General features: G+C 48.9%; 11 protein-coding genes across 11 annotated transcripts; 7 read left to right on the top strand and 4 right to left on the bottom strand.

Moving 5' to 3' along the window:
* Positions 1 to 2,749: 2,749 nt before the first annotated feature.
* On the top strand, positions 2,750 to 4,474 carry ACHE_40570A (uncharacterized protein; the record flags this gene model as incomplete). The annotated part of the gene is made up of 2 exons (XM_043278783.1): positions 2,750 to 3,548; positions 3,600 to 4,474. 2 exons carry the CDS (start codon positions 2,750 to 2,752, stop codon positions 4,472 to 4,474), a joined length of 1,674 nt encoding a protein of 557 aa, XP_043136528.1.
* A 3,062-nt stretch (positions 4,475 to 7,536) lies between these two features.
* On the top strand, positions 7,537 to 8,124 carry ACHE_40569A (uncharacterized protein; the record flags this gene model as incomplete). The annotated part of the gene is made up of 1 exon (XM_043278782.1): positions 7,537 to 8,124. One exon carries the CDS (start codon positions 7,537 to 7,539, stop codon positions 8,122 to 8,124), a length of 588 nt encoding a protein of 195 aa, XP_043136527.1.
* A 279-nt stretch (positions 8,125 to 8,403) lies between these two features.
* ACHE_40568S (agmatine deiminase family protein) lies at positions 8,404 to 9,984 on the bottom strand (the record flags this gene model as incomplete). Its single annotated transcript, XM_043278781.1, has 1 exon — positions 8,404 to 9,984. One exon carries the CDS (start codon positions 9,982 to 9,984, stop codon positions 8,404 to 8,406), a length of 1,581 nt encoding a protein of 526 aa, XP_043136526.1.
* A 271-nt stretch (positions 9,985 to 10,255) lies between these two features.
* Positions 10,256 to 11,953, bottom strand: ACHE_40567S (MFS transporter; the record flags this gene model as incomplete). The annotated part of the gene is made up of 6 exons (XM_043278780.1): positions 10,256 to 10,740; positions 10,792 to 10,894; positions 10,942 to 11,603; positions 11,667 to 11,724; positions 11,779 to 11,799; positions 11,858 to 11,953. 6 exons carry the CDS (start codon positions 11,951 to 11,953, stop codon positions 10,256 to 10,258), a joined length of 1,425 nt encoding a protein of 474 aa, XP_043136525.1.
* Positions 11,954 to 14,047: 2,094 nt separating this feature from the next.
* On the top strand, positions 14,048 to 15,559 carry ACHE_40566A (type III PLP-dependent enzyme; the record flags this gene model as incomplete). The annotated part of the gene is made up of 4 exons (XM_043278779.1): positions 14,048 to 14,258; positions 14,318 to 14,713; positions 14,775 to 15,326; positions 15,381 to 15,559. The coding sequence occupies 4 exons, from the start codon at positions 14,048 to 14,050 to the stop codon at positions 15,557 to 15,559; spliced, it is 1,338 nt and encodes a 445-aa protein (XP_043136524.1).
* A 539-nt stretch (positions 15,560 to 16,098) lies between these two features.
* ACHE_40565A (urate oxidase) lies at positions 16,099 to 17,125 on the top strand (the record flags this gene model as incomplete). Its single annotated transcript, XM_043278778.1, has 3 exons — positions 16,099 to 16,238; positions 16,293 to 16,939; positions 16,992 to 17,125. The coding sequence occupies 3 exons, from the start codon at positions 16,099 to 16,101 to the stop codon at positions 17,123 to 17,125; spliced, it is 921 nt and encodes a 306-aa protein (XP_043136523.1).
* A 259-nt stretch (positions 17,126 to 17,384) lies between these two features.
* Positions 17,385 to 18,007, bottom strand: MRPL23 (mitochondrial 54S ribosomal protein uL13m; the record flags this gene model as incomplete). The annotated part of the gene is made up of 3 exons (XM_043278777.1): positions 17,385 to 17,512; positions 17,569 to 17,929; positions 17,987 to 18,007. The coding sequence occupies 3 exons, from the start codon at positions 18,005 to 18,007 to the stop codon at positions 17,385 to 17,387; spliced, it is 510 nt and encodes a 169-aa protein (XP_043136522.1).
* Positions 18,008 to 18,377: 370 nt separating this feature from the next.
* On the top strand, positions 18,378 to 19,195 carry RPS16 (40S ribosomal protein uS9; the record flags this gene model as incomplete). The annotated part of the gene is made up of 4 exons (XM_043278776.1): positions 18,378 to 18,423; positions 18,509 to 18,531; positions 18,758 to 18,829; positions 18,905 to 19,195. 4 exons carry the CDS (start codon positions 18,378 to 18,380, stop codon positions 19,193 to 19,195), a joined length of 432 nt encoding a protein of 143 aa, XP_043136521.1.
* Positions 19,196 to 19,794: 599 nt separating this feature from the next.
* ACHE_40562S (RNA-binding protein) lies at positions 19,795 to 21,380 on the bottom strand (the record flags this gene model as incomplete). Its single annotated transcript, XM_043278774.1, has 7 exons — positions 19,795 to 20,313; positions 20,371 to 20,886; positions 20,943 to 20,995; positions 21,043 to 21,064; positions 21,118 to 21,192; positions 21,244 to 21,253; positions 21,319 to 21,380. The coding sequence occupies 7 exons, from the start codon at positions 21,378 to 21,380 to the stop codon at positions 19,795 to 19,797; spliced, it is 1,257 nt and encodes a 418-aa protein (XP_043136520.1).
* A 761-nt stretch (positions 21,381 to 22,141) lies between these two features.
* ACHE_40561A (uncharacterized protein) lies at positions 22,142 to 23,441 on the top strand (the record flags this gene model as incomplete). The annotated part of the gene is made up of 2 exons (XM_043278773.1): positions 22,142 to 22,235; positions 22,381 to 23,441. 2 exons carry the CDS (start codon positions 22,142 to 22,144, stop codon positions 23,439 to 23,441), a joined length of 1,155 nt encoding a protein of 384 aa, XP_043136519.1.
* A 2,535-nt stretch (positions 23,442 to 25,976) lies between these two features.
* ACHE_40560A (putative mitochondrial carrier protein) lies at positions 25,977 to 27,335 on the top strand (the record flags this gene model as incomplete). The annotated part of the gene is made up of 5 exons (XM_043278772.1): positions 25,977 to 26,163; positions 26,271 to 26,280; positions 26,353 to 26,508; positions 26,582 to 26,858; positions 26,916 to 27,335. The coding sequence occupies 5 exons, from the start codon at positions 25,977 to 25,979 to the stop codon at positions 27,333 to 27,335; spliced, it is 1,050 nt and encodes a 349-aa protein (XP_043136518.1).
* Positions 27,336 to 27,756: the final 421 nt, after the last annotated feature.

The following is a 27,756-nucleotide window of genomic DNA, read 5'->3' as shown; positions in this document are numbered from 1 at the left end:
TTTTGCTTTGACATCCAGGAGATTGGTAACTTTGGGTTGATCCAGGACCGTGGTTGTACTCTGAGCGTCCATATAAGAACAGGAGCCTAGTATTCATCCAACCCGGACCTCGAATAGCGCTCGATTTTCAACGATAATAATACCATACAGGCATTCTATGCCTGAATTCATTGAGCATACTTATGATATTTGTGAGCAGAAGCATGATAGCATAAAGTGAACACAAATGTACATGTATACAAGTACAAGTCCGTAACAGCGTAATTTGCAAAACGCCGTAGCCGCTGACAAACCAAAGTACCAGCGGGTGGCGTGCTAGCCCCACTCACCGTGTTCTGCGACATCACCATTGGTCGGATACAAACCTGAAACCGGCGCCTCGGCGGGAATCCGGGCTGGGAAGCAGGAATGGAAGCATCAAGTGGGCGTGTCGGAGAAGTCGCCTGCCTGGGTAAAACTACCGAGGAATTGCCGTGAGTCGGTGTGTATGCGCCGACTGTAGAGTAGAGTATATGTATTGTAGTGAGCAAGTATGCTTGAATGGTGATAAAAAGAGATAATAATAGTTAATCGGAATTGGTTTTCTTATTTTCGGAATTCTCCTACATATGTAATGTAAAACGCATCGGACATTTCTGCAGCCGGTACCTACCGAATGCGGCCGCCGGGATCGGATAGACAGCTGTACATACGGAGTACATCGGAGTACGAGCATCCCGTTCTATCGCTGTACGGCAGATACGTACATTCGATGTACTCCGCACTTGTGCTCCGAGTGCATGTTTGTCCTTAGACGGTGAACATTCCAGGGGTTTGCAATGCTTCTTCACCTTAAATATGCTTAGTATGTATAGTCGATCGGGCAAGTGCAACGGTCCACAATGGAAGCGGGAGAAGCTCTGGAAAATGGTGGAGATGAGCTAATCTGGTATGTAGGTACGAAGCATTCGTACTGTGTACTTGTACTCGCAGTACTAGGATATCGATATCAACGCGAACTTGTTTATCGGGGTTAACCGTAGCTAGGCATGTATAGCGATGGCTGATACATCTGAATGATCGATCATTTAATCCTGAATGCATTTTGCTTTGTACGTATATATATCACGAGGCGAAAGATATATATAGGCAGCATATTTATCGCGACCGGCAAAAGTACCACGGTGTCTAGACCGTGCAGGGGTGTGTTTATCCTTGGACAAAGGATTATGCCTACAGTGTGAAGTACGTACTCTGTACCTGTACTCCTTCAAACGTACCTGATCTATGGATATTCCTCTATATAGGTGCACTGGAGCACCGTCTATGGAGACCTCCACATCGATAACCTTGATAAGATGACATGTGGGATGTGGATTTCTTGCTCCCAAGAACCTCTGGCGGGCCTTGCGGAGAAGATCTTGACTAAAGGACTCTGGAGTAGTATTCGTATTCACTCCGTACTCTTGAATCTAATATTCAGAATGAAGAACTATAGAATAGCCTTCAGATAAAGTAACTGGATGCGGATATGGACATGTACAACTCACGCTGGCTTCGGACACGTATGTACTGTACTGTACGTCTGCATTTTCTTCTGAGACTAATGATTGGGATACATTCCTTTTGTGGTCTGCTGTGGCATTTGCAAATACTATACTTGTACATATGACGATTAACCTATGATAATCGACAGCCATGTATCAAATCAAATCTTCTTATACAGAGTCAAAGTACCGACCTGGAGTTCTCTACGAGCAGCTATATCTACCGGCTCGACCGGCACTATCCCGTGACTTTGTCTCCGAGGTCCCAGCCGATCTTTACCCGATTCAACCAATCGCTTCCCACCGACACCGCTGCCGTATGTATGTACTGTAATATAGTGTGTATTTTCAAAGGTAATTTACCCCATCCGTCGCTTTTTTCCCTCACTTTTCCCGTTTCTGATCTGTTGCTCTCGTGTATTTTTCTTTTTTGCCTCCCCCGAAATTTTTTTTTCTATTCTTTTCTTTTTTGCCGCTCCTCCCCGCCCCTCCCCTTCGAATTTTCTCTTCTCTCTTTCCTCTTTTCTCTCAATCTTTTTTTTCTTTACTTTTGAATCTTCAGTTTTAGGATCTGTTCCAGGCAGGGTATTGTCATTCTCTTTTGTTAAAAGTGATCGTCTTGTCGCCATTGCTCAATTCCACTTCCCCTGCCCGTACCAGCAACAGCAGTTTTACCTGACTGGACTCGACGTGGTGCGTTGACCCACCGCTCCGCCGCCTTTTCCCAGTCAGTTTTTGGTGTGTGTGGATACTCAAGGAAAAAACACAACGTGCGGATAAAACTCAACGTTCCCACTTTGTCCCTCACAGCTTGTTGTTATTCACACACAACCTGACTTCTACCCTTATTCCCTGTCATCTATTTTTTTTTTCCCTTTTCCCTTTCCAGTTGAAAAATAGATCCACCACGGGATCTGGTGTTGCTTGACTGCATTCTTTTTGCCGCGTCAAATCACAGTCAAAAAGCAATTGATCAATTGCTGAAAAAAGAATAATACCAGAAAAATCATCGGATCTGAACGCGGTTCCATCGGAAAACGCTCTTTTGTTTTTTTCTGTTTTTCTTCGCTTCACGATCAATGATCCCGATACCGTGAACAACTTCCCCTCACCTCAGCCCTATCTATTCTCAACACAACCCTCACCACTTTCGTTTCTTCCTTTTCTTCTCTCTTTTCTTTTTTTTTTATTTGAATTTTTGTGAAAAAAAGAAGGAGGAAATCATGGACCCTCGTTCGCACCCGTCGAGACCTCCCTCCACCAGCTTGCCCCAGGGCTCCACGCCGCTGTCCTCCACCCCCATCTCCAGTATGCCCATGCCGCAGTACACCATGCAGCCTCATTATCCTGTGTCTCAACCTCAGACATTGCCGCCGCTGCAGCCGCATCACAGCCAGTCTCCGGCTCCTCACTCTTACATGGGCCAGCCGCCGTACCGTCCCGACCTGTCTAGGTTCCCGGCGTCCTCCACCCACGATGTCTACGCGTCTTCCACCGCGCCTATCATGCCGCACACCACCGCCGTTGGCAGCCTGCCTCCTTCGTCTTTCCTCTCCCACCCCAATCCTCAGGCTCAGCAGGCTCAGCAGCCGTCGCAACACTATCCCCCGCCGCATAGCGTGCTGCCTCCGGCCTCTTCTGCCCAGAGCTATCCTCAGCCAATTGCTCCGGCACCCCCGCGCGATCGCCGTACAGACTATTCCGGCCTCCCCTCGGGCGCTTTCAGCTACCCGGATGGCAAGACTACCACTCCCTGGGTGAACCAGGACCCCGTGGCTACTGCCAATGGTGGCTCACCTTACGCCCCTAAGGATTCCCCGCGCACCCAGGTGGTTGGTTCTCAGGGTCGTCGTGGTATCCTCCCCAGCGTTCCTGGACGGGCCACTCCTGTCGCCAATGGCGTTAATGGGGCTGCTAAAAACACTACGATTCCCGCCAAGGATGCCGATGGGAAATTCCCTTGCCCTCACTGCAACAAGACTTACTTGCACGCCAAGCACCTCAAGCGTCATCTGTTGAGACGTGAGTACCTTCCCGCGTTGCCATTGATTTCGATAGACTAATGAGGTAAAGACACGGGTGATCGTCCGTACATGTGTGTGCTTTGCCGGGACACGTTCTCGCGCAGTGACATTTTGAAGCGTCACTTCCAGAAATGTTCTTTGCGACGCGGTAACCCCACGGGTGCCACTCACTTGTCGCACCCCCAGGCCCATTTGAAGCGGTCGCAGGCCGCCAATGCCACCAAACCTATTCAGGATGAAGTCAGTACTACCGCCCCGACCCCCACCACGGGCGTTGCAGGTACGACATTCGGCGGGGGTGCTCCTGCTGCCGCTGGCGTCGCCGCAGCCTCCGTGAATGGCCACGGGCTGGCTAACACGGGCCACCCCGCAACGGGATTTCCGGAACAGCAGCCGCCTCAACAACCGCAACCGCAGCAGCAGCAGCAGCAGCAGCAACCGCAGCCACCTCTGGGCTTTACGATGTCGTCGGTCAACGGGATGAACCATGGTCCTACGGAAGACGCGTTCCCCGCTGGTCAACCGCATCGGGCTTGGATGGCTGCCCCCAAGCAGAATCCGTACCTCATGCAGCCTGGTCCCAATCCTTCCATCAGCCAGCAGCTGAATGTTGACCGTCATTCCTTTGAGCAGGTAAATCCCCCGATCGCCCATGATCCTAACAAGCGCCCGGTACTGCCGGGTGCCACTCATACTGGCGAAATTGACTGGACCTCAATGTTTCAGCCCGGTACCTCCGATGGTTACATGAACCCCGTTTTCCCCCAGTCCATGGCATCCGGCCAGGACTCGATTCACGCCCATGTTGATGCCGAACGCAAGTACTATCCCGCCACCACTGGCCCTCAGGAGGGCGCTGGTATGAATGGTCTTTATCTGGCCTCGACCACTTTGAGCGGTGATGGTACGCCTTTCTTTCCATAAGCAGATCATCTGGCCATTACTAATTCGGCCGCAGGAACCGTTCAGCCTGCTAGGCAATGAACTGGGAATTGTGACACCTCAGCTTAACTGACCGTCGATGGAAATACTGGGGGAACTCAACAAACCTGAATACTGATCAAACGACATTCTATTTTCTATCTACCTATATGCATGCTTGTTCTAACAATTATGTTTTCAGGGCTCTCTTAAGATTTTTTTGGCTGGGCTGACCAACTGCAATACTTGAGAGTTGTCTGGCGTCTGTTTTCCCTTTACCATCTTCTGTGATCTCGATTCCGTCGGGACAAAAATCAATCTGGGGTTGATACGACAAGATATACGTGCTACTGATTCCAACGCGGCGTTCTCGATCTGGTGATTTGCCTTTTGTGTGCTTCCGGTTTAGTGATGGCTGTTGCTTCTCCCAGGATATCTCTTTTGAACATTGTTCTCCCGTCGTCGTGGTCCTGGTGTGTCCGTCCCGGTTGGCCACGAACAACTATTTTCCTACTATATTCTTCTGATCAGCATTTTCTACGCGAGTTGAACGACGCGGTTGATTTCGAACTGGGTTGATCCTATTTTTTTTTTCTTGTTTCTTCTTTCTTCCCTACTATTATGAGTGGGTAGATGACTGGTGCGCGTGTGTCTTGTCTGTCTTTGTGTTTATCCGGCGTCCAAACATAGACCTGGGCATGTATTTTCTTTTCTTCTGGATAAGAAACCTCGAGGGAAGGATTGTTTGGATTGCGGTTTTTTTTTTTGTCCTCTCTGTTGATTGATTGTTTTTCTCTTTTCCTTCGCATGCCTTCTCTCGAGGAAAATGAGTTGTTTCTGTTTTGTCTTTTCTATCTTTGCATTGAGTTGACGGCCGTCTGATATTGTTATATTGCGATTTATCAAAACATGTAAGTAGATTCGACAGAGTGCATTTCTCTGCACGGGACATATGACAGCAGCCGAGAGGCTTTATCTTGACTTCCAGTGTACATATACTGCATTAATATGTTAAACTATTCAACTCATTACAGTCAAGTCTCGCTATAACGAGCAAATTTTTCCGCCCGAATTAATTCCCCATATAAAACCCACACCCTCTTGACTCTTTCGAATTTGCCTTTCTTTTGCCACGAATTCGTTATATCCATTTAAACCTGCCATCCAAAATGCCTCGTAAAGCAATCCCCGATAGTCAGAAAAAAGCTCTCCGGCAGCAGTATCAAAGGCAATATCCTAAGCCACGTCAACGTGAGCTTATTCCTTGGTTTAAAAAGGAATTTAATCATCAAATCAGCGCCTCTACCGTCTGTGAAATCCTTTCTGACCGCTATCTTTTTCTTGACCAGGATATCCCTTCCTCCTCCCTCTCCTCCTCAAAGCACCGGACTGCGAACTGGCCGATTCTTGAAGAAATACTATATGACTGGCAACAAATCATCCAAAACCGAGGTGGAATTGTGACTGGCGAAATCCTTGTTGAGAAGGCACGACATATCTGGCATCAAATCCCAGAATACCAGAACCAACCAGTCCCGGAGTTCAGTGTCGGATGGCTTGCTGGCTTCAAAAAGCGCTACAAGATTCAGAAGCAAAATAATCATGGAGAAGCTTTTTCTGTGCCTGAATCAGCTGCTGAAGAGATGAAGTCTATTAAAACACTTTGTGGAGAGTTCTTGGAGGAGGATATCTATAATATGGATGAAACGGGGCTCTTTTGGCGACAATCTCCTACATCTGGATTGGCAACTGAAAACCGACCTGGGCCCAGAAAGGATAAAAGTCGGATTACTCTAGTTGCCTGTACAAATTGTACAGGCTCTGACCGGGTTCCTCTCTGGATAATTGGACAAGCAAAAGTTCCCCATTCTCTTCGTGGGGTCAATATTCAAGCTCTTGGAGGTGTTTGGCGCTCAAATAAGAAAGCCTGTATGACTTCTCTAATAATGAGAGAATGGCTTATATCCTTTTACTCTCATGTAGGAGGAAACCGATCAATACTTCTCTTATTAGACAACTTCCGTGCCCATATTCGAAGCATTGAATTAGCACCACCTCCATCTAATATCCGAGTCGAATTCCTTCCAGCCAATTCAACCAGTCTTTATCAACCTCTTGATCAAGGCATCATCAATAATCTGAAAGTCTTTTATCGCAAGAGGTGGCTGCAATATATGATTGAAAGTTATGAGCTTAATCTGGATCCGACCTCTTCTATTTCCTTATATCATGCCGTGCATTGGATTCTTCAGGCATGGAAATATGATATAAGCAATACTGCTGTCTACAATTGCTTTCGAAAGAGCACAGTTATTCAGCCTCAAATCCCAAGTCTCCCAAGTCAGCCACCTCCAGATCTTTCTACGCTCTATACTGAAGCCCAGCGTGTGGGCCAAATCAGAGAGGCTATGAGTCTTCATAACTTTCTCAACCCCCCTAATGAAGACATGGTGGATATTGCAGACAATGATGACTTAAATGAAGTTATTTCCTTCCATTTAAGCCACAATGTGGAGTCAGAATTTGAGATGGAACCTGAGGATATACCACCTGTGCAGCCACCATCAGTGGAACAGGCTTTAGATTGCCTCCGGACTCTGCTTTTATACGAGGAATTTCAGGAAGATGCCCAACAGAGTGATATTCAATGTCTTGAGCGGTTGGAGCGGCATTTAGTCTACCAAGAGGTGGACCGGCGTATGCAGACTACGCTAGATGGATGGATTAGATAATGATATATATCAATGCCAAGGATTTTTATATAGCGAATATTGCCTATAACGAGCAGATTAGGCTGCCGAGACTCGTTCGTTATAGCGAGACTTGACTGTATTGTATTCTCCGTCCACGTGCCGGAGTAAGCATTTACGTCCCCACTTTTGATTGGCCCCCCGGCGGCGATCGGGAAACCCCGGAGCGGCCTTTCTAATCCTCGTCTGAAGTCATCCCCAGAATCTAAACCCACTCTCTTCTTCCCCGGATTCTAGCACTCTACTCTATTGAATCTCCTTCATATATCGAGGACATTCATTTTCACTCTAGAAAAATCCAATTTAACAACGGCCATGTCCACAAACAGACCCTTCCTGGCCAACTTCCTGGCCGCCTTTCGAGCCCAATCATCCTCCAACTTCAAGGCCTCCTCTTCATCCACCACCGCCTCTTCCTCCACACAAAACGCGAGAACTATAGCTACCAAGGCTAGTTCATCATCTCCTGGTCCTTCATCTTCTTCAGCCTCGGGTTCAGCAACAGCAGTCGCCGCCGCCGCCGCCGCAGCGTCCGCATCCGCTACAGAACGAGGGTCCTCACCGAACACCACCGCCGCAGCAAACCGCTCCTCCTCACCAACAACCGAATCGTACCCATCCACCTCTTCACCCATACCCATCACAAACGCCAACACCGCCGCCAACACACCCGCAGTCTCAGAGTACCACCAACGCCGTCGCGGAAGCGACAGCTCCAGCGGCTCTGGAGGGGGTAGCGGCGGCGGAGGATTCCGCGATGCCCTGGGCCCTGAAAAGTGGTATATTGGGGGACGGTCGCCGGGTGGGGAGGAGAGGTTTTATCGGCTGGGGATGGTTACGAAGGGGGGTGGGAGATTGGGGGCTATGGCTCGGGTGGGGAGCTTTGATCAGTTGAGTTTGTGACTTGAGCATTTTCGACGTGAGTGGGAAGGGTAATTATTCTCGGTTTACATATAACATTTGGGTTTGTGATTTTGGGTTATGTGTTTATTTTTGGTATTCATGAAAAGGCATGGCGTGGTGGTGTTATTGCACTTGCACTTTCCTTGCAAAAGGATATTCAACATGATTTTTTAACTGCTGGCTGTTGCGGAACACGGAGCAATGGCATGTACATACTGACATATTGAACTAACATTGATGATATGAATGAAACGATTAATGACTAATTATTACCATCTTTCAGATAACCTGTTGAGTCACACAATGCACCACACCCCCCATGAGAGGCAAAGCACTAACATAAACCTGTCGAATCTTGCGCTCTGGTGAAATTAACCCACGCAGTGTCTCAACGGCCTTTCGATCCCTCTTCTGATCCCCAAACGCAGGCACAATCAGCCCCCCATTCACAAAGTAAAAGTTGACATACGTCCCAGCTGCCTCCTCCTGCTCCTTTTCCAGTTCCTCTTCACCACCCTCATCATAATCTCCACCCCAACCTACCAGATCCGGATCCGCCGCCTCAAGCTCCACAACCCTAATCTTGCGTCCCTGTGCATCAGTCTCCCGTCCCAGGATCTCCTTGATCTCCTTGTAGATCTCCATCTCCGCCTTCCCGGTCTTCGGATGTGGCTTGTTCTGCACCACAAGGCCCGGCTCTATGAACTTGACTTCCCCGTCAACATGGCAGTCCGTGATATCTAACCCCTTCCGGCCGGGGAACCAGATTATCTTGGTAACACCCAACAGAGCGCGCAGGTGCGACTCGATAGCTTCCCTGGTTGTCAAGGAACTTGAAGGATTGCGGTGCGGGCAGATAATCGAACTCTCAGTTGCAAGGAATGTCCCCTCGCCGTCGACCTCGAGGGCCCCGCCTTCGAGACGCAGCGGCGATACAACCCTTTCCACCTTTATTTCGTTGTTCTCAGCTTGCTCATCGAGATCAAATTCCCGTTCCAGAACCCTCTTTGCAAACCGCGCATTCTCCCAGTGCCGATTATCAGGAGCCGCATAGCCTTTTCTGCTGGAGACTGGTGATCTCTCATCTTCTCCATCCGCTTCTAGTCCCAGTGGTTCGTTGCGGACGTTTATTTCGCGGAGGTTCTTGCCGCCCCATTCGCAGAAGCCGAAGTCGATGGCGATGCGGTGGGCGGGGTTCGATTTGTCGAGGACGTAGACTGGTGCTGTGTCGCGGACCCAGGGGTGGTTTGTTGGACAGGGGTGGAAGGTTATTCGGTCGAGGTGGTATTGTGGTATATCATCCTCTTTGCTATTATTGTCTCTGGTTCTCCGGTTAAGAAGGTTGAAGCGCTTGGCTTTGGCTTTCTTGGTTCTGTTGTTGTTGTTGTTGTTGTTGTTGTTATTGATATCCTCGAGTTTTTGAAACCGCTCATTCAGAATCCGCCTAGCGAGACTTTCATCCTCGGGCCGTACATGCACGCGCACGGGCTCGAACTCCGAGATAACAACCGCTAGATCCATGATCTCGTTGCGGGTTTGGTTGAGTAAGTCCCTTGGCACGGCATGGGTGGACGGGAAGCCTAGGATGGTGGCTTTGTGGGGAGCTGTTTCGGCGGGATAGAAGAGGGTCATGTTTGTTGATAGAGTTAGAGGTGATGGTGTTGTATTATTGGTGGTGATGGTGGTGGTGGTGGTGGCACTGGTGAGTGGTTGGTATGATTGGAGAGATAAGGGATGGCTTGGGGGTAGGGTTAGGGGTTTGAATAAGAGGCCGGATGTTTGGATTGGAAGGATGAGGCTCAGACTCAATAGAGAAAGAGAGACTTTGAATGGGAGGCGAGTGTTGCGCAGGGAATGCATATTATCGAGTAATATAGAAAAATAAAACGTGGAAGGTGAATTGCGGGTTTATATGCTTTATATAAATATAAAATATACCGGTTGTACACCCCATCACGACTGCCTGGGAGAAGAGACGTGGAATTGCATCATTCAGGTTCAAACGGCTTTGAGCACCCAATGGTTATGATTATATTTTATTTATTGGCATTTGATGTATGGTACCGGGGATTGCCGTGAGCAAGTATGGTCCATTTTATGTACACACAGACAGATATGTACAGCACGTTGTTCAACTATCCAACAACCGTTCCTGCTCCTCTTCATTTTCACTCTCACGATCCCCAGTATCACTACCAGGGCCACCACTAAGCCACAACATCGGCACAGCCGTAACACCCGCAAGAACCCCCAACGACCACGCCATACTTTTCCACCCGAACCGATACGTCACAAACCCACCCCACAACGGCCCGAGGAACAGTCCCAAGAACTGCGCCATAGTCTGGATCCCAAATGCCTGCGCAACAGCGCCCTTCCGGCCGAAGATCCCGGGTTCCGCCCGCTCCATGTCTTCGAGCACTTGTTGTGTTTCGACGAAGAGGGCGGGAATGGCACTGTTGAGAAGGGCGCCAATTATGGTGAGGAGAGTTATGAGGAGGATTTTGTGGGCTGTGCCGTTGTGTTCGACCAGGTGGAGGCAGATTAGGGGTGGGGAGAGGAGGAGGAAGCTGGTGAAGGTGACGATACGGTTGCCGTATTTGTCGGAGATGTAACCTGGTATTCATTAGCTTCTGATTCAGGTAGTGCAAAAGGAGGAAGTCATACCAAAATAAGGCTCGAAAAGGGCTGTAATGGCGGATGGGAGGAATGTCATTCCGGCTTCAAACGGTGACCAACCGTACATCGACTCCACGAAGATGGGGATTGTCTATAGTCGTTAGTACATCAGATATGCCTGTAGGACAGAGGACGTACCGCATCAAAAGCAGAGAATAGCAATCCCTGCACCAGCAGAGCCCATAACGAGATCAAAACCCGCGGCTGCCGGGCAATCTCCAAAAGAGCAAACTTGCCCTTGTCCTCTTCCACCTCTGTAAACTCCCCAGGGAACGTGTGATAACCACCACCGGACGAATACACATGACCATTCCCATTCCCATTTTCTTCATGTCCAGTGCTAATCCACCGCCGCGCCACCTTCTTTTCAATAACCGCCACCCGCATCACCAAATCCACCCCGATAATCGCAAATGCCATCGCAAAGACCGCATTATACCCAGCAGCATTATATACCAATCCACCAAGCAATGGTCCAAGCAGGAAACCCAGTGTAATCGCAGACCCCAAATACCCAATCGTCTGCCCCAGATTATTAAACTCCACCGTATCGGTCATCAGCGCTAGACCGGCGACAGCGACCATAGCCGTTGCACCGCCCTGGAGTAACCGGGCGACGACAAAGAGCCATACTGCGTGTGCGACGGAGAGCATCCCCATTGACCCACCGAGGAGGATTAGACCGAGGAAGAAAGGGTATTGGCGGGTTCGTGAGACGTCGACTAGGTAGCCGAAGATGGGGCAGCAGACAAGGGCGACGGCAGCTTCGCACATGAGGAGGACGCTGACCCAGTATTCACCTGCATCTTGTTAACCACCGTACCGTTGTTATTCCTGGTGTGTTTCTTGGGGAAGTATCGTACGGTCTTCATATGGAACTCCGGCTCGGTCACTCAGCGCGGTTGGCATTACGGGGACGATCTGGTTTGTTTAGTGAGCCAATACATTGAGCATTGTATTGATGTTTCTGCTCACCATCGCATATAGAAAGTAATCCTACAGAAGAACACCAGTTAGTCTTGTGATAACCAGTCGCACTAACTTCCAGGCTTACAGTAAAACACGACGTCCACACCGTCGCGATAATAAACCCCGTCGACGATCGAAACCGCAGCATCCACGGAGGATGTGCATTTTTCTTCGTTGCCATATTGACTGTTGTGCCGAATAGTTTCAATTCGAGGTGAGAAAATGGCGGCGAGGGAAAAAGTTGAGAGCGAAGGCGTGAATCACTTCTTTTTCTTAACACTTGTCGTGGCAATCAATTCCGCTCATCCTGTCAGCGATGGACAGCTGTATAATCCAGCAGACGAGAAAATCAGATCTGCTTGGTTGATCGCAATGAAATTGTTGTTGTTCATCATGGCGCGGCTGAAGAATTAGACTGACGCCGGGGATCGGATTACTCAGGAATCCAGGCCATTAGCACCGTCGCCATCGATCGTATCGCTGCATTGTCAACAACCTGCATCTGAACAGAACGAAAAAAAAAAAATGCGAATATCTGCAGTCCAGAGACGGAGGTATCGAAACCAGTGAGGTCATGGTCCGATAGTCGTCTCGATAAGCATCCGCCTCGGCGCAGTTAACTGAAAACTCGAATTGACCCGAGCTTACAGTGACCTCCAGCCTCAGAAATCTAAAACAGATCAATCTACTTGCGATCCTACAAGCCTCAACGGTACGGAGTACATGACATCGACACACAAAAAGCTGTCCGGGCCTAACGTCGCAAAATATTCGCCAGTCAGTCCGTTTCGCTATTGATCATACAAACTCATGGTGATGCTGTACGGAGTACAGAATCCTCATGATGCAACTGAACTTGTTGACGTCTCCCGTCAGCAGCTGGGAAAGAGTAGCACCGTATTGTATACGCGGACGCCATTCTGCTTTTCCTTGCTCATGAGGCGAAGATTCGACCGATGTGTGGATCGATCCTTAGGGGTGTGATTTGTGTGATTTATCATGCATTATGCTGTTTGGTTACCCCTGCTCTCCTGCAAGGCTGCATCTGGATTCCACGGCATAATCCCTCCCCCGTGCTGGATATGATGTTATTATGCACGCCTGTTAGCTCAGAGTGCTTTAAGGTCAATGGCTGCCCCGTAGTCCGTGTGTCCGGCAAAACAAACACCCCTCTCAGTTCCAGCACTGCATTCCGTATGCATGGGGCATGACCATAGCTGTACGGAGTGGTCCCTAATGATTCCTCGGATACTCGACTGCGCGTCTCTCACTGCTTCTATTTTCTGGTCATTTTTCGGTTGTATGCTGTGCTCCCCAGTGTCCGACATTGCTCTCACTTTCGTCTCTCTGACACCGGATTTCCACCTCATCCCATGAGGCATTTAAAATTCATACAACGGTGAGCTGGCATGCTCGATCCGAATGACATGTAGATTCCAATCTGTCCTGAGGCTTCAAGACATGTGGAACCGTTTTGATGTACTTTGTCGTACTCGGCTTATCATCCGATTATATCTCCCAACAGAAAGTGTACAGTCCATTGGGTATTATCGAGGACATTGCTCAGTTTCCTGGATTCAGGCAATTCGCGTATGGATATCGAGGATCCACAGCGACGATCGCCAGCCAGTCCGGGCGGCAGTGCATCCAGGCCCACCGACTCTCTGTATGGATACATATCCTCCATTCGACCCGTCACCAAACAAGCTGAAAAATGACATGATTGGCAACGGAACACAAATCTTCTCGTGTATTTTGTACTTTTTGTCTGTGCATAACTGGGGGTCCAGGCCTCCACCAAAAAGATGTAAACAAAAGCGCCATTTTGTTGCACATCCCCCGGCATCCGGCACGCACACTTTGACCTGAATAGGGAAGTTCTCGACGAATCTCACGACATCAAATTATCACGAGTTGGTAAATCCGTAAGGCAAATGAATTCCAAGCCTTCAAAAAAGCTCATACCTGTACACAACATCGCGAGCTAGCCAGTAAAGAGCAGCAGAGGGTGGGTTCCGTAAACAAGCTCTCAGCTCTGGCGACAATCCTCTGCACCAATGATGCAGCCATTGCTGGCGTGCAGTTTCAGCTCACCATCTCTTTGCTTTCTCATTTATAAACCCACTGTTCTCGCACATCAATTTCGATATGATTCTGCGCTCAGTTTATGTGCGTTGATACACCTAGTCTTTTTTCCCAAGCCATATCGTACCATTGCCTTTTTTGCATTCGACTCGAGTTGAATTAATAAGCCACGCACGTATACTCGACTTCGATGGTCCTCGTGGGTAATAAAATGAAGCTCGCCAGCGCAATCAGCCCAGACGAATTAGCAACATTCGTCATCCAGGCCCGCCTGGCCCTGTTGGACGACGAATCAGGTAGAGTAGAAGATGACGAACCATTCTTCGTTGCAGATCTGGGGCAGGTATACAGGCAACACCAGCGGTGGACTCGCAATTTGCCTGCCGTTCAACCATTTTATGGTCCGTATGGCTCCTTCTATACTATTTTGTTCTCTGAGCGCCGCTAATGGATAAGAAAGCGGTCAAATGTAATCCAGACCTGACACTGCTGAGCTTCCTCGCGGAACTAGGCACTGGCTTTGACTGTGCCTCGATTGACGAACTGAGACGAGTACGAAATCTGGGAGTGGATCCATCCCGGATTGTCTTTGCCAACCCATGCAAAGCAGCGTCTGCATTGTGTACGGCACGCGATATGGGTGTGACCAAGACGACTTTTGATAATTTGGACGAGCTGGACTCGATCAAAAAGTTTATGCCTAATGCTCAATTGTTTTTGCGGATATATGCCAGTGATGACGACGCGTTGATTCAGTTTGGTGATAAGTTTGGTGCTTCCCCTGAGGCGACGACGGCATTGCTTGAACGGGCTTGGGACTTGGGACTCGAGGTTGTAGGGGTTAGTTTTCATGTTGGTGAGTTATGACGCTGTGTCCTTGAGAATCTAGTGAGAGCACGGTGCTAAAAGATGTTCAGGCACCGGAGCAACCAATCATCAGTCGTTCGTCGACGCAATGGAAAGAGCAAGAGCCGTTTTTGATCAAGCCGCTCGAATTGGGCATCATCTGCAATATCTCGACATAGGTGGTGGGTTCCAAGATTCAGGCTTTGAGCGCATGGCATCCGGTATCAGAGAAGCTGTAAAGCTGTATATGCCTCCCGAAGTCCGCATCATCGCAGAACCCGGACGGTTCTATGCCCGTAATGCATACACGCTAGTTTGCAAAATTATCTCCCGTCGACGCCAGGTTTGTAATGACAACTCGAACCCGGACATGCTGTACCAGAATGACGGCGTATACGGCAATTTCATGAACGTCCTGATCGAGCACGAGGCTATGTGTCCGTCACTTGTAACACCGGCACTCAGCTTGACAGCCTCTCGAGCGGATTCGTCACGGGAAGACGGGGAGCACTGGTATAGCATCTGGGGCCCGACTTGCGACAGTGTAGATTGCGTGACTCGCAAGATGCGAATGGACTCGGAAGTCAAGGTTGGGGATTGGTTGATGTACAAGAACATGGGAGGTGAGTTTCAAACCATCAGTTGAAACGAGAAATGAGGTCATTGACATGAAATAGCGTATACCACAGCAACTGGGACACGGTTCAATGGGTTCGGGGCTCAGCATGCGGTGATATATATCAATAGCGAGTCGCAGACAGGAGACGGGGGAATGATGCCTCTTGGAACGACAGAATCGGTGATTCAATATGAAACACGGTCTGGTCAGCCTGAGATTATGTCCTGTTCAACCTGATTCAAAAGTCCTGTTCTTTGCGTTGTTATAAGAATGTATGTAACCAATAGCATTTGTATGGTTCGTGGCGGCTAATGCGTCCAAATCCAAGCCCCGTGAGAGAAGGAACATGGGTAGATCAGCCCACATTCACATAAAAGAAAGGCAAAAGAGAAACTAGCGAGCGAAGCGACAGGCGATATTCAAATACTGCTCCTTTACTGATAGCGACTTCTTGATAGCCCCTGATAACGAGATAAGAGCTCCGTTGGATGCGGCCGGCATGCGGGCATCGGAGGTTGCCGATGGCCGTGGGATACAGACCGCGTTTCTGCAGGAGTCCATGCTATAAAAGGCCACGAGTCACTCATGCAACTGGTCTTGAGAAGAGAAACAAGAAGAAACATCACTCTGGATTGTTGGTGATCCGGATTGACAGTTCTTGATCTATCCTTATCAGTTGACAGCTTCCCCGCAAATCGCTTGCTAGCGCCTATCTACGGCTTAGATTCGATTACTGTATTGCTCTACGCTTTCTATACCATTATCCTAAAGTCAACATGTCCTCTCGACTATCCGCAGCTCGCTACGGCAAGGACAATGTGCGCGTTTACAAAGTCCACCGGAATCCCGAAACAGGCGTGCAGACCGTGTTCGAGATGACAGTCTGCGTGCTCTTGGAGGGAGAAATCGATGAGTCGTTAGTCTTCCATGCACTAACCACCATGAGACGAAACAAGCTAATATCGTGAAGGTACACAAAAGCAGACAACAGCGTCGTCGTCGCAACTGACTCCATCAAAAATACCATATACATTCTCGCTAAACAGCATCCCGTGACACCCCCCGAGCTCTTCGGTTCCATCCTAGCCACCCACTTCATCCAAACATACCGCCACATCCACGCCGCCCACGCTACCGTCGTCACACACCGATGGGCGCGCATGGACATCGACGGCAAGTCTCACCCGCACTCGTTCGTCAAGAACGGCGAGGAAACGAGAACTGTGCAGGTAGATGCGACAGAAGGTGTGGATATCGATATCAAAACGAGCATCCGCGGGTTGACAGTGCTCAAGAGCACCAACTCGCAGTTCTGGGGGTTCTTGCGGGACGAGTATACCACGTTGCCGGAGACTTGGGATCGGGTATTGAGTACGGACGTTGCTGCTGATTGGCAGTGGAAGCGGTTGAGGGATTTGGAGGATGTTCGTTCAAATGTGCCCAAGTTTGATGCTACTTGGGAGGCGGCGAGAGATATTACATTGAAGATCTTTGCGGAGGATAACAGTGCGAGTGTGCAGAACACGATGTACAAGATGGCGGACGAGATTCTGGCGTATCAGCCGTTGGTTGAGACGGTGGAGTATTCGTTGCCGAACAAGCATTATTTCGAGATCGGTATGTGTCTTGCGCTATGGATTGTTGAACTTTGGATGTTAACCCTTTGCAGACCTCAGCTGGCACAAAGACCTCAAGAACACGGGTGAAAATGCCGAAGTATACGCTCCGCAAACCAACCCCAACGGCCTTATCAAGTGCACCGTGGGACGTTCGCCGCCTGACCAAGTCAAGGGGAAGCTGTAGAGATACATTCAGAACTGGATCGATATCTAATATCAACAATCGGCGTTGTTTAGTCGTCTAGATAGGGTATTCACTTTGGCATTCCTATAGTACAATAGCATCAAACTTCAGTCCGACAATGGCCATCCTAAGTAGAAAAGGCATAACTGACACGTGGTGTAGTATAATCACAAAACGCCCACCGATGCGCTTGATCATGAAAACAGTAAAAGGAGACAAGCATTACAGATAGAAAGAAGAACAAACAACCCGGCAATTCTCACGAAGACGCCTCCTTGGCGGCCTCAACCTTGAAAGCATCCTGAACTTCCGGCAAGCTTCCAATAACCGACTGGTTGCCGTACTTTATAATGTTCTCCTTGTACGGATGGTGAACACCCTCGAACGCTGCAACGAGTTAGCTACACCCAACAACGACAGCATAGTCCAGAATAAGCACTCACTCTTCAACCGTGCCAACCTCTTCGCCTGCAACCGATTCTTCGGCAACATGCCTTTAACCGCCCTCCGCAAAACCTCGCCACCACCCCATTTCTCAATCATTTTGTCCATAGTCATGCTCTTCAGACTACCGGGCCGGGTGTTATGCGTGTAGTACAGCTTCTGGAACCGCTTCTTCCCCGTTGTTCGCAGATCGTGGCAGCCAACCGCAACAACGTAGTCGCCGCAGTCCGTCGATGGGTCATAGATGGGCTTATGCTTGCCCATTAGGAAGAGTGCGATGGAGGAGGCGACGCGGCCGAGGGAGCGGGGATCGGAGCCGACGTCGACATGATGCCAGGCGCGAGAGTAGGCGAGGCGGGTCTGAATGACATTGTCAGTAATGTTATACGGACAGGCAAGTCAAGAGGCATAACTTACCCTTCCGACGGTTTGTGACATGTTTGTATCTTCAGCCCCAGCGTCGAGGGCGATTTATCTTCGAACGGAGGACGTGGAATCAATCAATGTGTCACCGCAAAGCAAAACAAACAAGCAATGAACCAATCCAGCAACAATGGTCCTCAACCAAGCCTCTTCTCTCTATCTACATCTACGTCCGCATCCTCCGGCCCGACCAACGCGGAACTTTCCATATCACGTGACCTCCCACCGCCCGCGGCCGAGCCCTAGACCCAGGCGCACTAGCGCCGCGCACTAAGCGAAAACCTGCCCGCACGGAACAATCTCGATTCGAGCGACCAAGCAATAATCTCGACAACTTTACAGCACACTCCCTCTCTCGACAACCGACAAGGGCCATTCTATCACCATGGCTTCCGTCCCGAGTGTGCAATGCTTCGGCAAGAAGAAGACGGGTATGTTTGGATTTTTTTCCTTGGGATTTTTTGATGGGGGAAGAATTTTGTGCGATCGGAGTTGCTAACGGGATTTTGACTATAGCTACCGCTGTCGCCCACTGCAAGGTATGAGAATACTTTTCCTGATGAATCCTGTCCTTGTCCCTTTCTACGAGCGATTGGCGATACGAATGGCGTCGAATTGAATGATCGGAAGATGAAGAACGGAAGGGGAAAAAAATGAAGATGGAAGGGAGACCACGGAGGAACCGGTGGAAGGGAATCATTCGCTCTCGCTCTTGAATTCACACATCGCCTGGGATTTGAAACGAATACTGAGACTGTTATACAGCAAGGCAAGGGTCTTGTCAAGGTTAATGGCCAGCCCCTCTCTCTGGTCCAGCCTGAGATCCTCCGCTTCAAGGTACGCCGCAACCACCGCCGAAAAAAAAAAATGAAGTCGAAGAGGGGGACACGCTTCTAACAAGATGATGAACAGGTCTACGAGCCCCTCCTGATTGTTGGTGCCGACAAGTTCGCCGGTGTCGACATCCGTGTCCGCGTCTCCGGTGGTGGTCACACCTCGCAGGTCTACGCCATCCGCCAGGCCATCGCCAAGTCCATCGTCGCCTACTACCAGAAGTACGTCGACGAGCACTCCAAGAACCAGCTCAAGCAGGCTCTTGGCCAGTACGACCGCACACTGCTCGTTGCCGACAACCGCCGCGCCGAGCCCAAGAAGTTCGGTGGTCGCGGTGCCCGCGCAAGGTACCAGAAGTCCTACCGTTAAACGGACAGATCGACACGCCAATACATCTTTTTACGAAAAAAAAAGTTTATTTGCAAAATACGGAAGAGAGGGAATACGAACACATATCCCCTTTTTCATATGGTGTTGGTTCTGCTTCGTTTGGCGGTGGTTTCTGTCGGGAGAGAGGGATCATTGGGCGACCGAGGAACGTCCTGTTCATGGTGTTATGGAAGTGGATAGGGTTTACTGGCAATTTCTCGGATGGATTTAGTATAGGCCAGGAATCTGAAATATCACCCCGTTTTCTGTTTTCTTCTGTTTAAAGACAGGGAGCCTTGCATTAGTGTTTTATCTGGGTCTGGAGTTGGCAATCAAAGAAAAACCTGCAACGCATACCTACGGCCTTCATATCCTTATGCTTCGAGTTGAGTTCACTGCCATCTCATTCTAAAGGCTATGGTAGTTGCATCTCAAGAGTAGGATCGTATAATCGCATTCTACTGCGTAACTGGACCTAAAATAAACATTATAAAGCAAAATGACCAAGCACGGTAGATCTTACTCGACCGAGGCGGAGAGCTAAAAAAAAAAATAAAACATAGGGTATATCATAAGACAAAGACCACTCTCATGCCGTGTCAGATCCTGTCTGCCCAGCAGACACCGCCATTCACCGAAGAATGGCTGTCCAAGCCATCGTGGATGTTCTCGTAATCATCCTCTTCGTTCTCGGTCCCATCCTCCTCTTCGTTCTCGGTCCCATCAAGGGAGAGAAGCTGGAAGCGGTTTGGACGTGAAACTGGTTTATTTGGTGCTGGATGCATGTCCTTCTTTGGCGTGATCTTGGCCAGTGGTTCGGCGCACTCATCTGGGTAAAAGGCAATGCGCATCCCCTTGTACGTGCGGCGGGACATCATACACGTACGTGCAAAAAGAGTGTTGTGGACGGAGTTCGTTGAGATGTATGCATTGCCATGATGGAATTTGACGGAGATGACAATGAGATTATGGATATGGTCAAGGTCTCTCCGAATCAACTCTTCCGTGATAAATGGGCTGACGTTGTTGATGACCAGGACCCGGGAAGCCCCTCCGTTGATTTTGGCTCTGACATATGAAGGAAGATAGAATTGACGGTCACTCCACGCTGTATCCACCTGCAAGTTATCATTAGGATTTGGGGCACGACGCAGTAGAAGGATAGGTCAACGTACGCGCTTACCAGCCACATGAAGGCCGTGAATCTTGGTGTGACGCAGAAAGGCGTACGCCGCACCCTCGTCAACGAAAGATATATTTGCAAAATGGTCGCGAGCTCGAAGGTAGATATGTAGAAGAGCACCGCCTCTCACGGCGTCGGTGATGTCTTCATGAGTGACCCGGTCTGGTAGGTTACGAATCAAAACAGTTCGCTGACCAGTAGAAGATTGTTCGCCCTTCGAGGTATCCTCAGAATAAACTTTCCCTTCGCTATTTGGCGAGACAATGACGCCATCCTCCTCCTCCTCCTCATCATCATATTCGCAATCGCCAAAGCCACCAGGTACTTTGTAGTCATTGATCGTGTCTTTGTCGTCCTGATACTTGTGAGTATGAACCGCAGTCTTTGCAGGAGTCGAAACGTTGGTATGTTCATTAGATTCAGTGTGTCGTGGAGCAGCGTTCTCGTTATTCTGGTCGTTGTTCTGAGACGAGGGCTTCGGTTGTGCTTGCGCACCGTAGATCAATATCTATAAAGCAACATGTCAGCAGAGGTGACAAGTGTGTTTGCAACAGCGAGGCTTACATCAAGAGTTTCTTGTGACAGACCCCCGTTCAGAAGCGATCCCTTTAGTTTTGCTGGATGGTGTCAGTCAGATTCGATGTAGGTATCAAAACTTGCATACCAAATTGATACGACGCTTGGAGCTAGCAGAGGTTAGCTCTTCAAGTGGTAGCCAGCCATATAAGATGAAGCTCACTAGATTCTCATATTCCAGCTTGGAAATGGTAACAGTATTGAGGCTTTGCAGCATGACATCTTGAGCCGGAAAATACTGTCTCAGGGAAATAAGCGACTGATGACATTCGAGTATGATTGTACTCACCATTTTGGACCTGTCAGATTGTTGATAATTAGTTTTGACTCTGAAACGAGCGATGTACAAGATGACAGGACTTACCTCTGCAGCAGAGACTGATAGTAGGTCTGTTCCAGGGGGAAAAGTGAAGAAACTTTGGCCATGATTGTCTCGTAGTGATCGGTCTGGCACGGCAGAAAAGAAGTTAATAGGAAGTTATCCAAAAAAGGAAAGCGGCAGAAAGGAAACCAAAACAGAAAGACTTGAGATGTACCAGTCTTTTTATGTTTTTGTATGTATGGCATAACTATTAGTCTTGGGCAGACAATGAGGAAATCTTACAACGTCACTCTACGTTGGCTCTGCAGCCGATCGTCGACAGCTTCCAGTTGTCGTGTGTCTTTGGTGTTTTGCATGCTGCATGACCAATCAGTTCAACTAGTTTACTATCAATATATATCAATATATATCCAGTCATCTAGACCATCTTCAACTCCAATAAAACACTGCCAGCTGAAAGTACTGGTGACAGCAACGGTGATGATGATGTGATAAGATGAGCAGCAGATCAAGTCATAGGGCAGTGTCTGAGCATCCTGTACGTTACGATACCGTATGATACGGTAATCATGCACAAGAGCGTATAAGTGGGTATAAGAGTTCATATATACGCCTAGAAATAGACTAGTTCCGGCTGTGGGTGGATCTGTCCGGCCCGCCATGCGTACAAGTCACACGATGGTTGGCCCGTGACCTGCCGTTGTCTGGGTCCGTGTACTATGTATATAATAGTCGGTATTTTTCCCCGCAGTCTTTTCTCCGTGTAACAGAAGATTAAGACACTGATATTTTGCTTAGAAGGGAAGAAAGAAAGAAAGAAAGAGAGAAAAAGGGAAAGACAGAAGAGTGTTGAGAAAATAGGCTGATGGGATATAAAATGTATTTCCCCTCCTCTTCCTGTTCCTCGTCGTCGTCCTCTGTGTATCCCTCGTCCCATGGATCTTCCACCACCAGTTCCTGTAAGTTTGCCCTCTTTTCCAGTTGTCATTCTTCTGTATGGACAGCATTCCTCTCTTTCCCCTCCTCTCCTTCCCATTCTGCTGTTGAACACGTGTGGCATACCTTCTCAGTTTCATGATTGCTGATCGCGTGCTTTCTTTCCAGCCTCAAATCGTGGATACCGTCGGCCGAGCTTAATCTCCAGACCGTCGTTAACTCACCCCACACCCGTTTCGTTGTCTTCCTTGCGCGATTTGACAGCGACTTCCTCGACTTATAATCCTCCGCCTTCCTCCTCCCCCTCCTCTTCTCCTTCCGTCTGTTCTTCTCCTACACGTTCAACTTCGCCGATTACGGCAACTGCGGATAATTTAGACACTCTCAATCTCTCTAGCTCATCTTCCCGACCGATCCCCATCCCAAAACCGGTTTCTACTGCGGACCTCCCCGTCACCCCACTAACCGGCCGTTTCGAAAAAGGTTATTATTTCGCACCGCAGCAAACCGATCAATCTCCTCCAAACGAGAGAAAACCATCTTCACATAAAAACCTCGACTTTCACGGTTGTCATCGTCCGTCTCACCGTCGTCGTCATCAGCATCAGCATCATCACCACCACCACCACTCCCACAATCTTCACCATAACCACCCCCGGTCTACACCAAGCATGCGCTCCGACAACTCCAACTTCTACTCCCCTGTCATGTCATCGGCCATGCCACCTTCCGGACGTCCTGCCTCTCCGCAATCGTCTCGAGCTCGCGCTCAAAACACCACAAAGTCCGTCCCTTCCTTTCATCTGAGCAATCTTCCACGCTTCCACCCTGCCGCCTACCCATCCACCAACTCGCAGACTACGATCGGACAACAGCAACAACAGTCTCAGCCTTCAATGCAATCGCGTCACCACACATATCGCCAGTCGTCAGGCTCCTCTTCTCGGGATGGCGTATGGCAGCTGATGGAGAGTGTGACCTCGCGAGTACCTTCGGGACAGTACTCTCCAAGCCCATCCGCTCCACGATTGGATCCCCTCATGAGTCCTGGTCCGGTCACCCCCTTGGCCTTGGAGGACGGTAACAACTACCTCACCTCCGGCGCGTCCGGCGCAGACCCATTTTCGAGAGACCCTTCGAATTCGGGATCCGCGTCGGATAAGGTGATCGCCCGCGAAGGGGACCGAGCCTGGCAGAAGAACAGCATACTCAATGCTAAGGGTCGGTGACTGTTGCTAGCTGCCTGCGTCGTTGGTGGCATGGCCTTGGTCAAAAAGTCTTCTTCGTCGTCTATGTTTCCTTTTCTTTTTGTCGCCCTCCACCCAGGCGCGGTTTATTCAAACGGCATTATGAAGTTTCTGATTCGATTATAAATTATAACACAGCGCCTAGCATCATGATATGTCTATATTATACCCCCAATGGCATCACAGCCTTTTTGCTATTCTTTATCTTTCACGGACCTTTTGCTTTGTGTTAGTCATGGATTAGGAGGACAGAACCAGGCTGTTCTGACTAGGATAAATGGCTTGGACAATAGAACATGTTCGATACTTTCCTTGAAACGTACTTATAATCGATCATAGCTGGTATATTTACTGCCTCTAAATGACTACATGTGTTCTGTCCTCTAGACATTCATAACTTTACTATTTCCTTTCTGCACCCTTCCCTTCTGCTTCTGGCCCTTTCCACAGCATTGTGTAGTCATTCTCAAGGTCGTTGTACCCGAAACAGACAACACGCAGTTCTGTTCAAACACAAGCACAACCGCTCAGAACAATCCAGCACCCAGAAAACGAGTCGAGTACATCCCCAAATTTAGTAAAAGATGCGGTCACGAAGACTTAGGCAGGTCACTGCTGGATATGCGCCGTTTGCCGATGGTGAGAACTAAAGCAAGGAGAAACGCAAATTTTGATACCAATGCGATAAACAAAAACAGAGAGGCGAAACTGAACGCACTTAAAAAAAAGCGAAAAGGGACCTACTTAAAACCCGAATGCTCTGTTCCCGGGATTTTCTGGGACAAGGGCAAGACACAATAGAAAGACCGAATATTATCATGAATATAGAACGTATTATTCCTCAGTCTAACTGCAAATACAAAAGTATCAGTGTAAAGGGAGACATTCATTTCGTTCCGCTTCGTCCACGAGTAAACAGAAACCTACATAGGGTAGCAACATCCTCTTTTCGGTTCAGTACCCATTCCGTATTCCTGGATACTAGCTTGACTTTGATTATCAAGCTTTTCTGGCTCGCTGACAAGTGATGAGTGCTGGCTTGCTTTATCACTTGATGAATCACCGGGTAAATCACCGGGCGAATCACTTGTTGAATCACTTGATAATTGCTGGTCGACTCTAGTGGGGCGTCCATAAATCCTGTATCTTTCTTGACATTTTGAGAAATAGCCCCTGAGATGCTTGTCACCATAGGCATACATGACGGGTAAGTTTCGGTGAACCACATCTTCCGTTGTAGAGTCCGGACCCAGGACCCAACCTGCATCCCCTGACCCTGGTATTTGGTAAATGCTGGTGATAATCAGCATACCGCTCTTCGGCAACTACTTCTTGATATCCTTGGAAAACAGCTCTGAGTTCATTGTCATCGTAGACATATAAGTTTCATAAGTTCTTCAAGTTGAAGGCGCGTCTCAAGTCTCAAAGAGTCAAAATAGAGACTGCTAAGCATTTGAAAAGCCCGTCTGTCTGAAAACAATGATGGGAGAGCCCAGCCATTCTTTCGGTGTCGTCGCATGCTCTTCCAGACCAAACCCTAAATGAGCGAGTTTATGGACAAACACACGCTCGTAGCGGCCTCCTATCGACCCGTTTTGATAGGCACGGTACACCTCTGAGGTTGGTATTTCTCTTTGGGGCAGAATGTCCGAAGTTCCCACCGCAGATCGTCTGCGCTCGTAGTCTCGACGCTCAAAGTCGATAGAGAACTGAATATCATCTGGAATGAATATGAACCTAAGGGATTCGAATCTAGAATGACAGGCGCAGAGTAGGATGACGTTGTTGATGGGCTCGACGGAAAAGTTGATGAGTCCTTTGTCGCGCCATAGCCCGACCTACATAGCAGCATAGAAATATTAGTTCTTTTCTGATTAGAACGAATTTCATCGATATTGCATACCCGTCATTCTTTTGGACTACTGACTTACATGCCCTGGGATAATGCTGCATGCCCAGCATTCCTCTCCACATAGGCGCCGGATTCGAGCTTGGTTGTGTTTGCGACAACATCCGACTGGCCTTATTTGGAGCTTTCTGCTGACAATGACATTTTGATGCTCTAGTTTAGCACCATGTGTTGTAGTATACTCAGATAGAATCACCTGAATGATGTATACGAGCTAACCAAAACAGGAAAGGCTTGTTCCTGCCCGGAGTTGGGCCCTATCCCCGAAGCATTCGGTTTTGCGGGGCGATCGCTTTACTAAGAACATCCATATTCTCCAATTCTTTCCCCTCCACTCATTCCAAAGTGACATCTTTCTCAAATCTCAGTTCTCTGCTAAGTGCGATTCGTGCTGTCACTTACTATCATTTCCTCATTCCTTCTACTCAATTGGCCGCGCAATTGAATGACGAGCGACCGACACTTTTACCACTGCGTCCGATAGCGGACTCCCGCAATTCTCTCAGCTTTTTTCGTTGACAAAAGAGCTACACATCATCATAAGCTCACGTCGGTGCCTTAAGTACGGAGGTATACAGGATACGGAAAGCCCACAATTAGCACAGACAATGTCATCCACGCGGCCACCGTTGGCGACAGCCACAACATCGGGGATGGCGGGCCAACAAAACTCAGCAGCGACTGGTAGCGATAATAACAATAACAACGGGAATACGGCGGCACGCAAAGCGCAATCAAAGGGCAATTATAAGGGATTTGTGGCAGGGGTATTCTCGGGGATTGCGAAGTTGAGTGGTATGTCTCCATAGTACCTAATTTCTTGGATTATGATGCTCCGTTGTTTTCTTGGGCGCAATGGATGAGAAGACGTGACGGCTAATCGGGATGTTTCGTAAATATAGTTGGCCATCCGTATGTTTCCCACCGTTTTCCGTCTTAATGCCGTGCGAGAGTCAGAAAGATAACCAATCGTTGGTCGAACAGATTCGATACTGTGAAAGTCCGACTACAAACAAGCACAGAAGGTCAATTTAAGGGTCCATTGGACTGCGTGCTACGAACAATACGGGTTGAGGGTGTAAGCGGGTTATACAAAGGTGCCACGCCGCCGCTGGTCGGTTGGATGGTGATGGATTCTGTGTGAGTTCCAGCCCTCGCGAAGGTGACGAGGGAACAGATAGCGTGGAGAGCGGTCGCTGATTATAATCTGCAGTATGCTTGGCTCTCTGACACTCTACCGGCGACTACTTCTTGAACATGTCTTTTCGAACCCCCACACCCGTGCATTGACCCCATTCAACCGGGGGAGCCAATCGGATATGCGTACATTGCCAAGTTTGGGTCATGGTATTGCAGGTATTATGGCGGGTACTACAGTCAGCTTTATTGCTGCTCCAGTTGAGCACATTAAGGCCCGGTTACAGATTCAATACGCGGCAGAAAAGTCCCAGCGCATGTACAGTGGGCCTGTTGACTGTCTGCGCAAACTTGTAAGCTTACGCATTTTCTGCAAATGACTACGAAAGCATCGCTGATAGAGGAACCAGCTGAAAACGCACGGTATATCGGGTCTCTATCGTGGTCTCTGTGCCACGATTTTTTTTCGATCCTTCTTCTTCTGCTGGTGGGGATCTTATGATATCCTAACCCGGTGTTTCAATGAACACACAAAACTGTCAGCACCGGTAGTCAACTTCTGGGCCGGTGGTATCTCCGCCCAGGTTTTCTGGATCACATCGTACCCGTCGGACGTGGTCAAGCAGCGTCTCATGACGGATCCCATGGGTGGCGCTTTGAACGATGGAGAGCGGCGGTTCCCCAGGTGGAAGGATGCAGCGAGAGCTGTTTACCAGGAGCGTGGATGGAGAGGATATTGGCGAGGCTTCGTGCCTTGTTTCCTGAGGGCCTTCCCGGCGAATGCCATGGCTCTGGTTGCATTTGAGGGTGTGATGCGGTCTTTGCCATGATCAATTGCAAGAGGGTGTAAATTTAATGAATAGATAGACTGTACTTATATACTGTGAACATGCTATATAGATGGCTACTACTGTATACATAGCAGCCAATGCAGCGTCGTCATACCATTGCCCGCATTGGGTCACCGCCCTCGGTTTTCACTCCGCTGGACCTTGTACAGAAGTTACAGAACTCAACCTCTTTTGCTTCATCAGCAACAAGGGCGCAGGAGACTCTCAGGAGAGTTTCTCAGTCTATGTCTCCCTATATTATTTGCATTGATTGACTTTTTTTTCCGCTCGAACTTTCTTTGTCACCACCTTCGTTCTGTTCCTCCTTCCATCTGCATTGCTACGTTACTATGCCTGCTCGCCAGTACCTCATTGCGAATATTCCTGGGTAACGAGACAGTTCTACCACTCTCCTGCTTAG

The sequence above is a fragment of the Aspergillus chevalieri genome, chromosome 4 (assembly GCF_016861735.1).
Source record: "Aspergillus chevalieri M1 DNA, chromosome 4, nearly complete sequence".
Lineage (NCBI taxonomy): Eukaryota > Fungi > Ascomycota > Eurotiomycetes > Eurotiales > Aspergillaceae > Aspergillus > Aspergillus chevalieri.
This window is presented reverse-complemented; position numbering and strand designations above follow the sequence as displayed.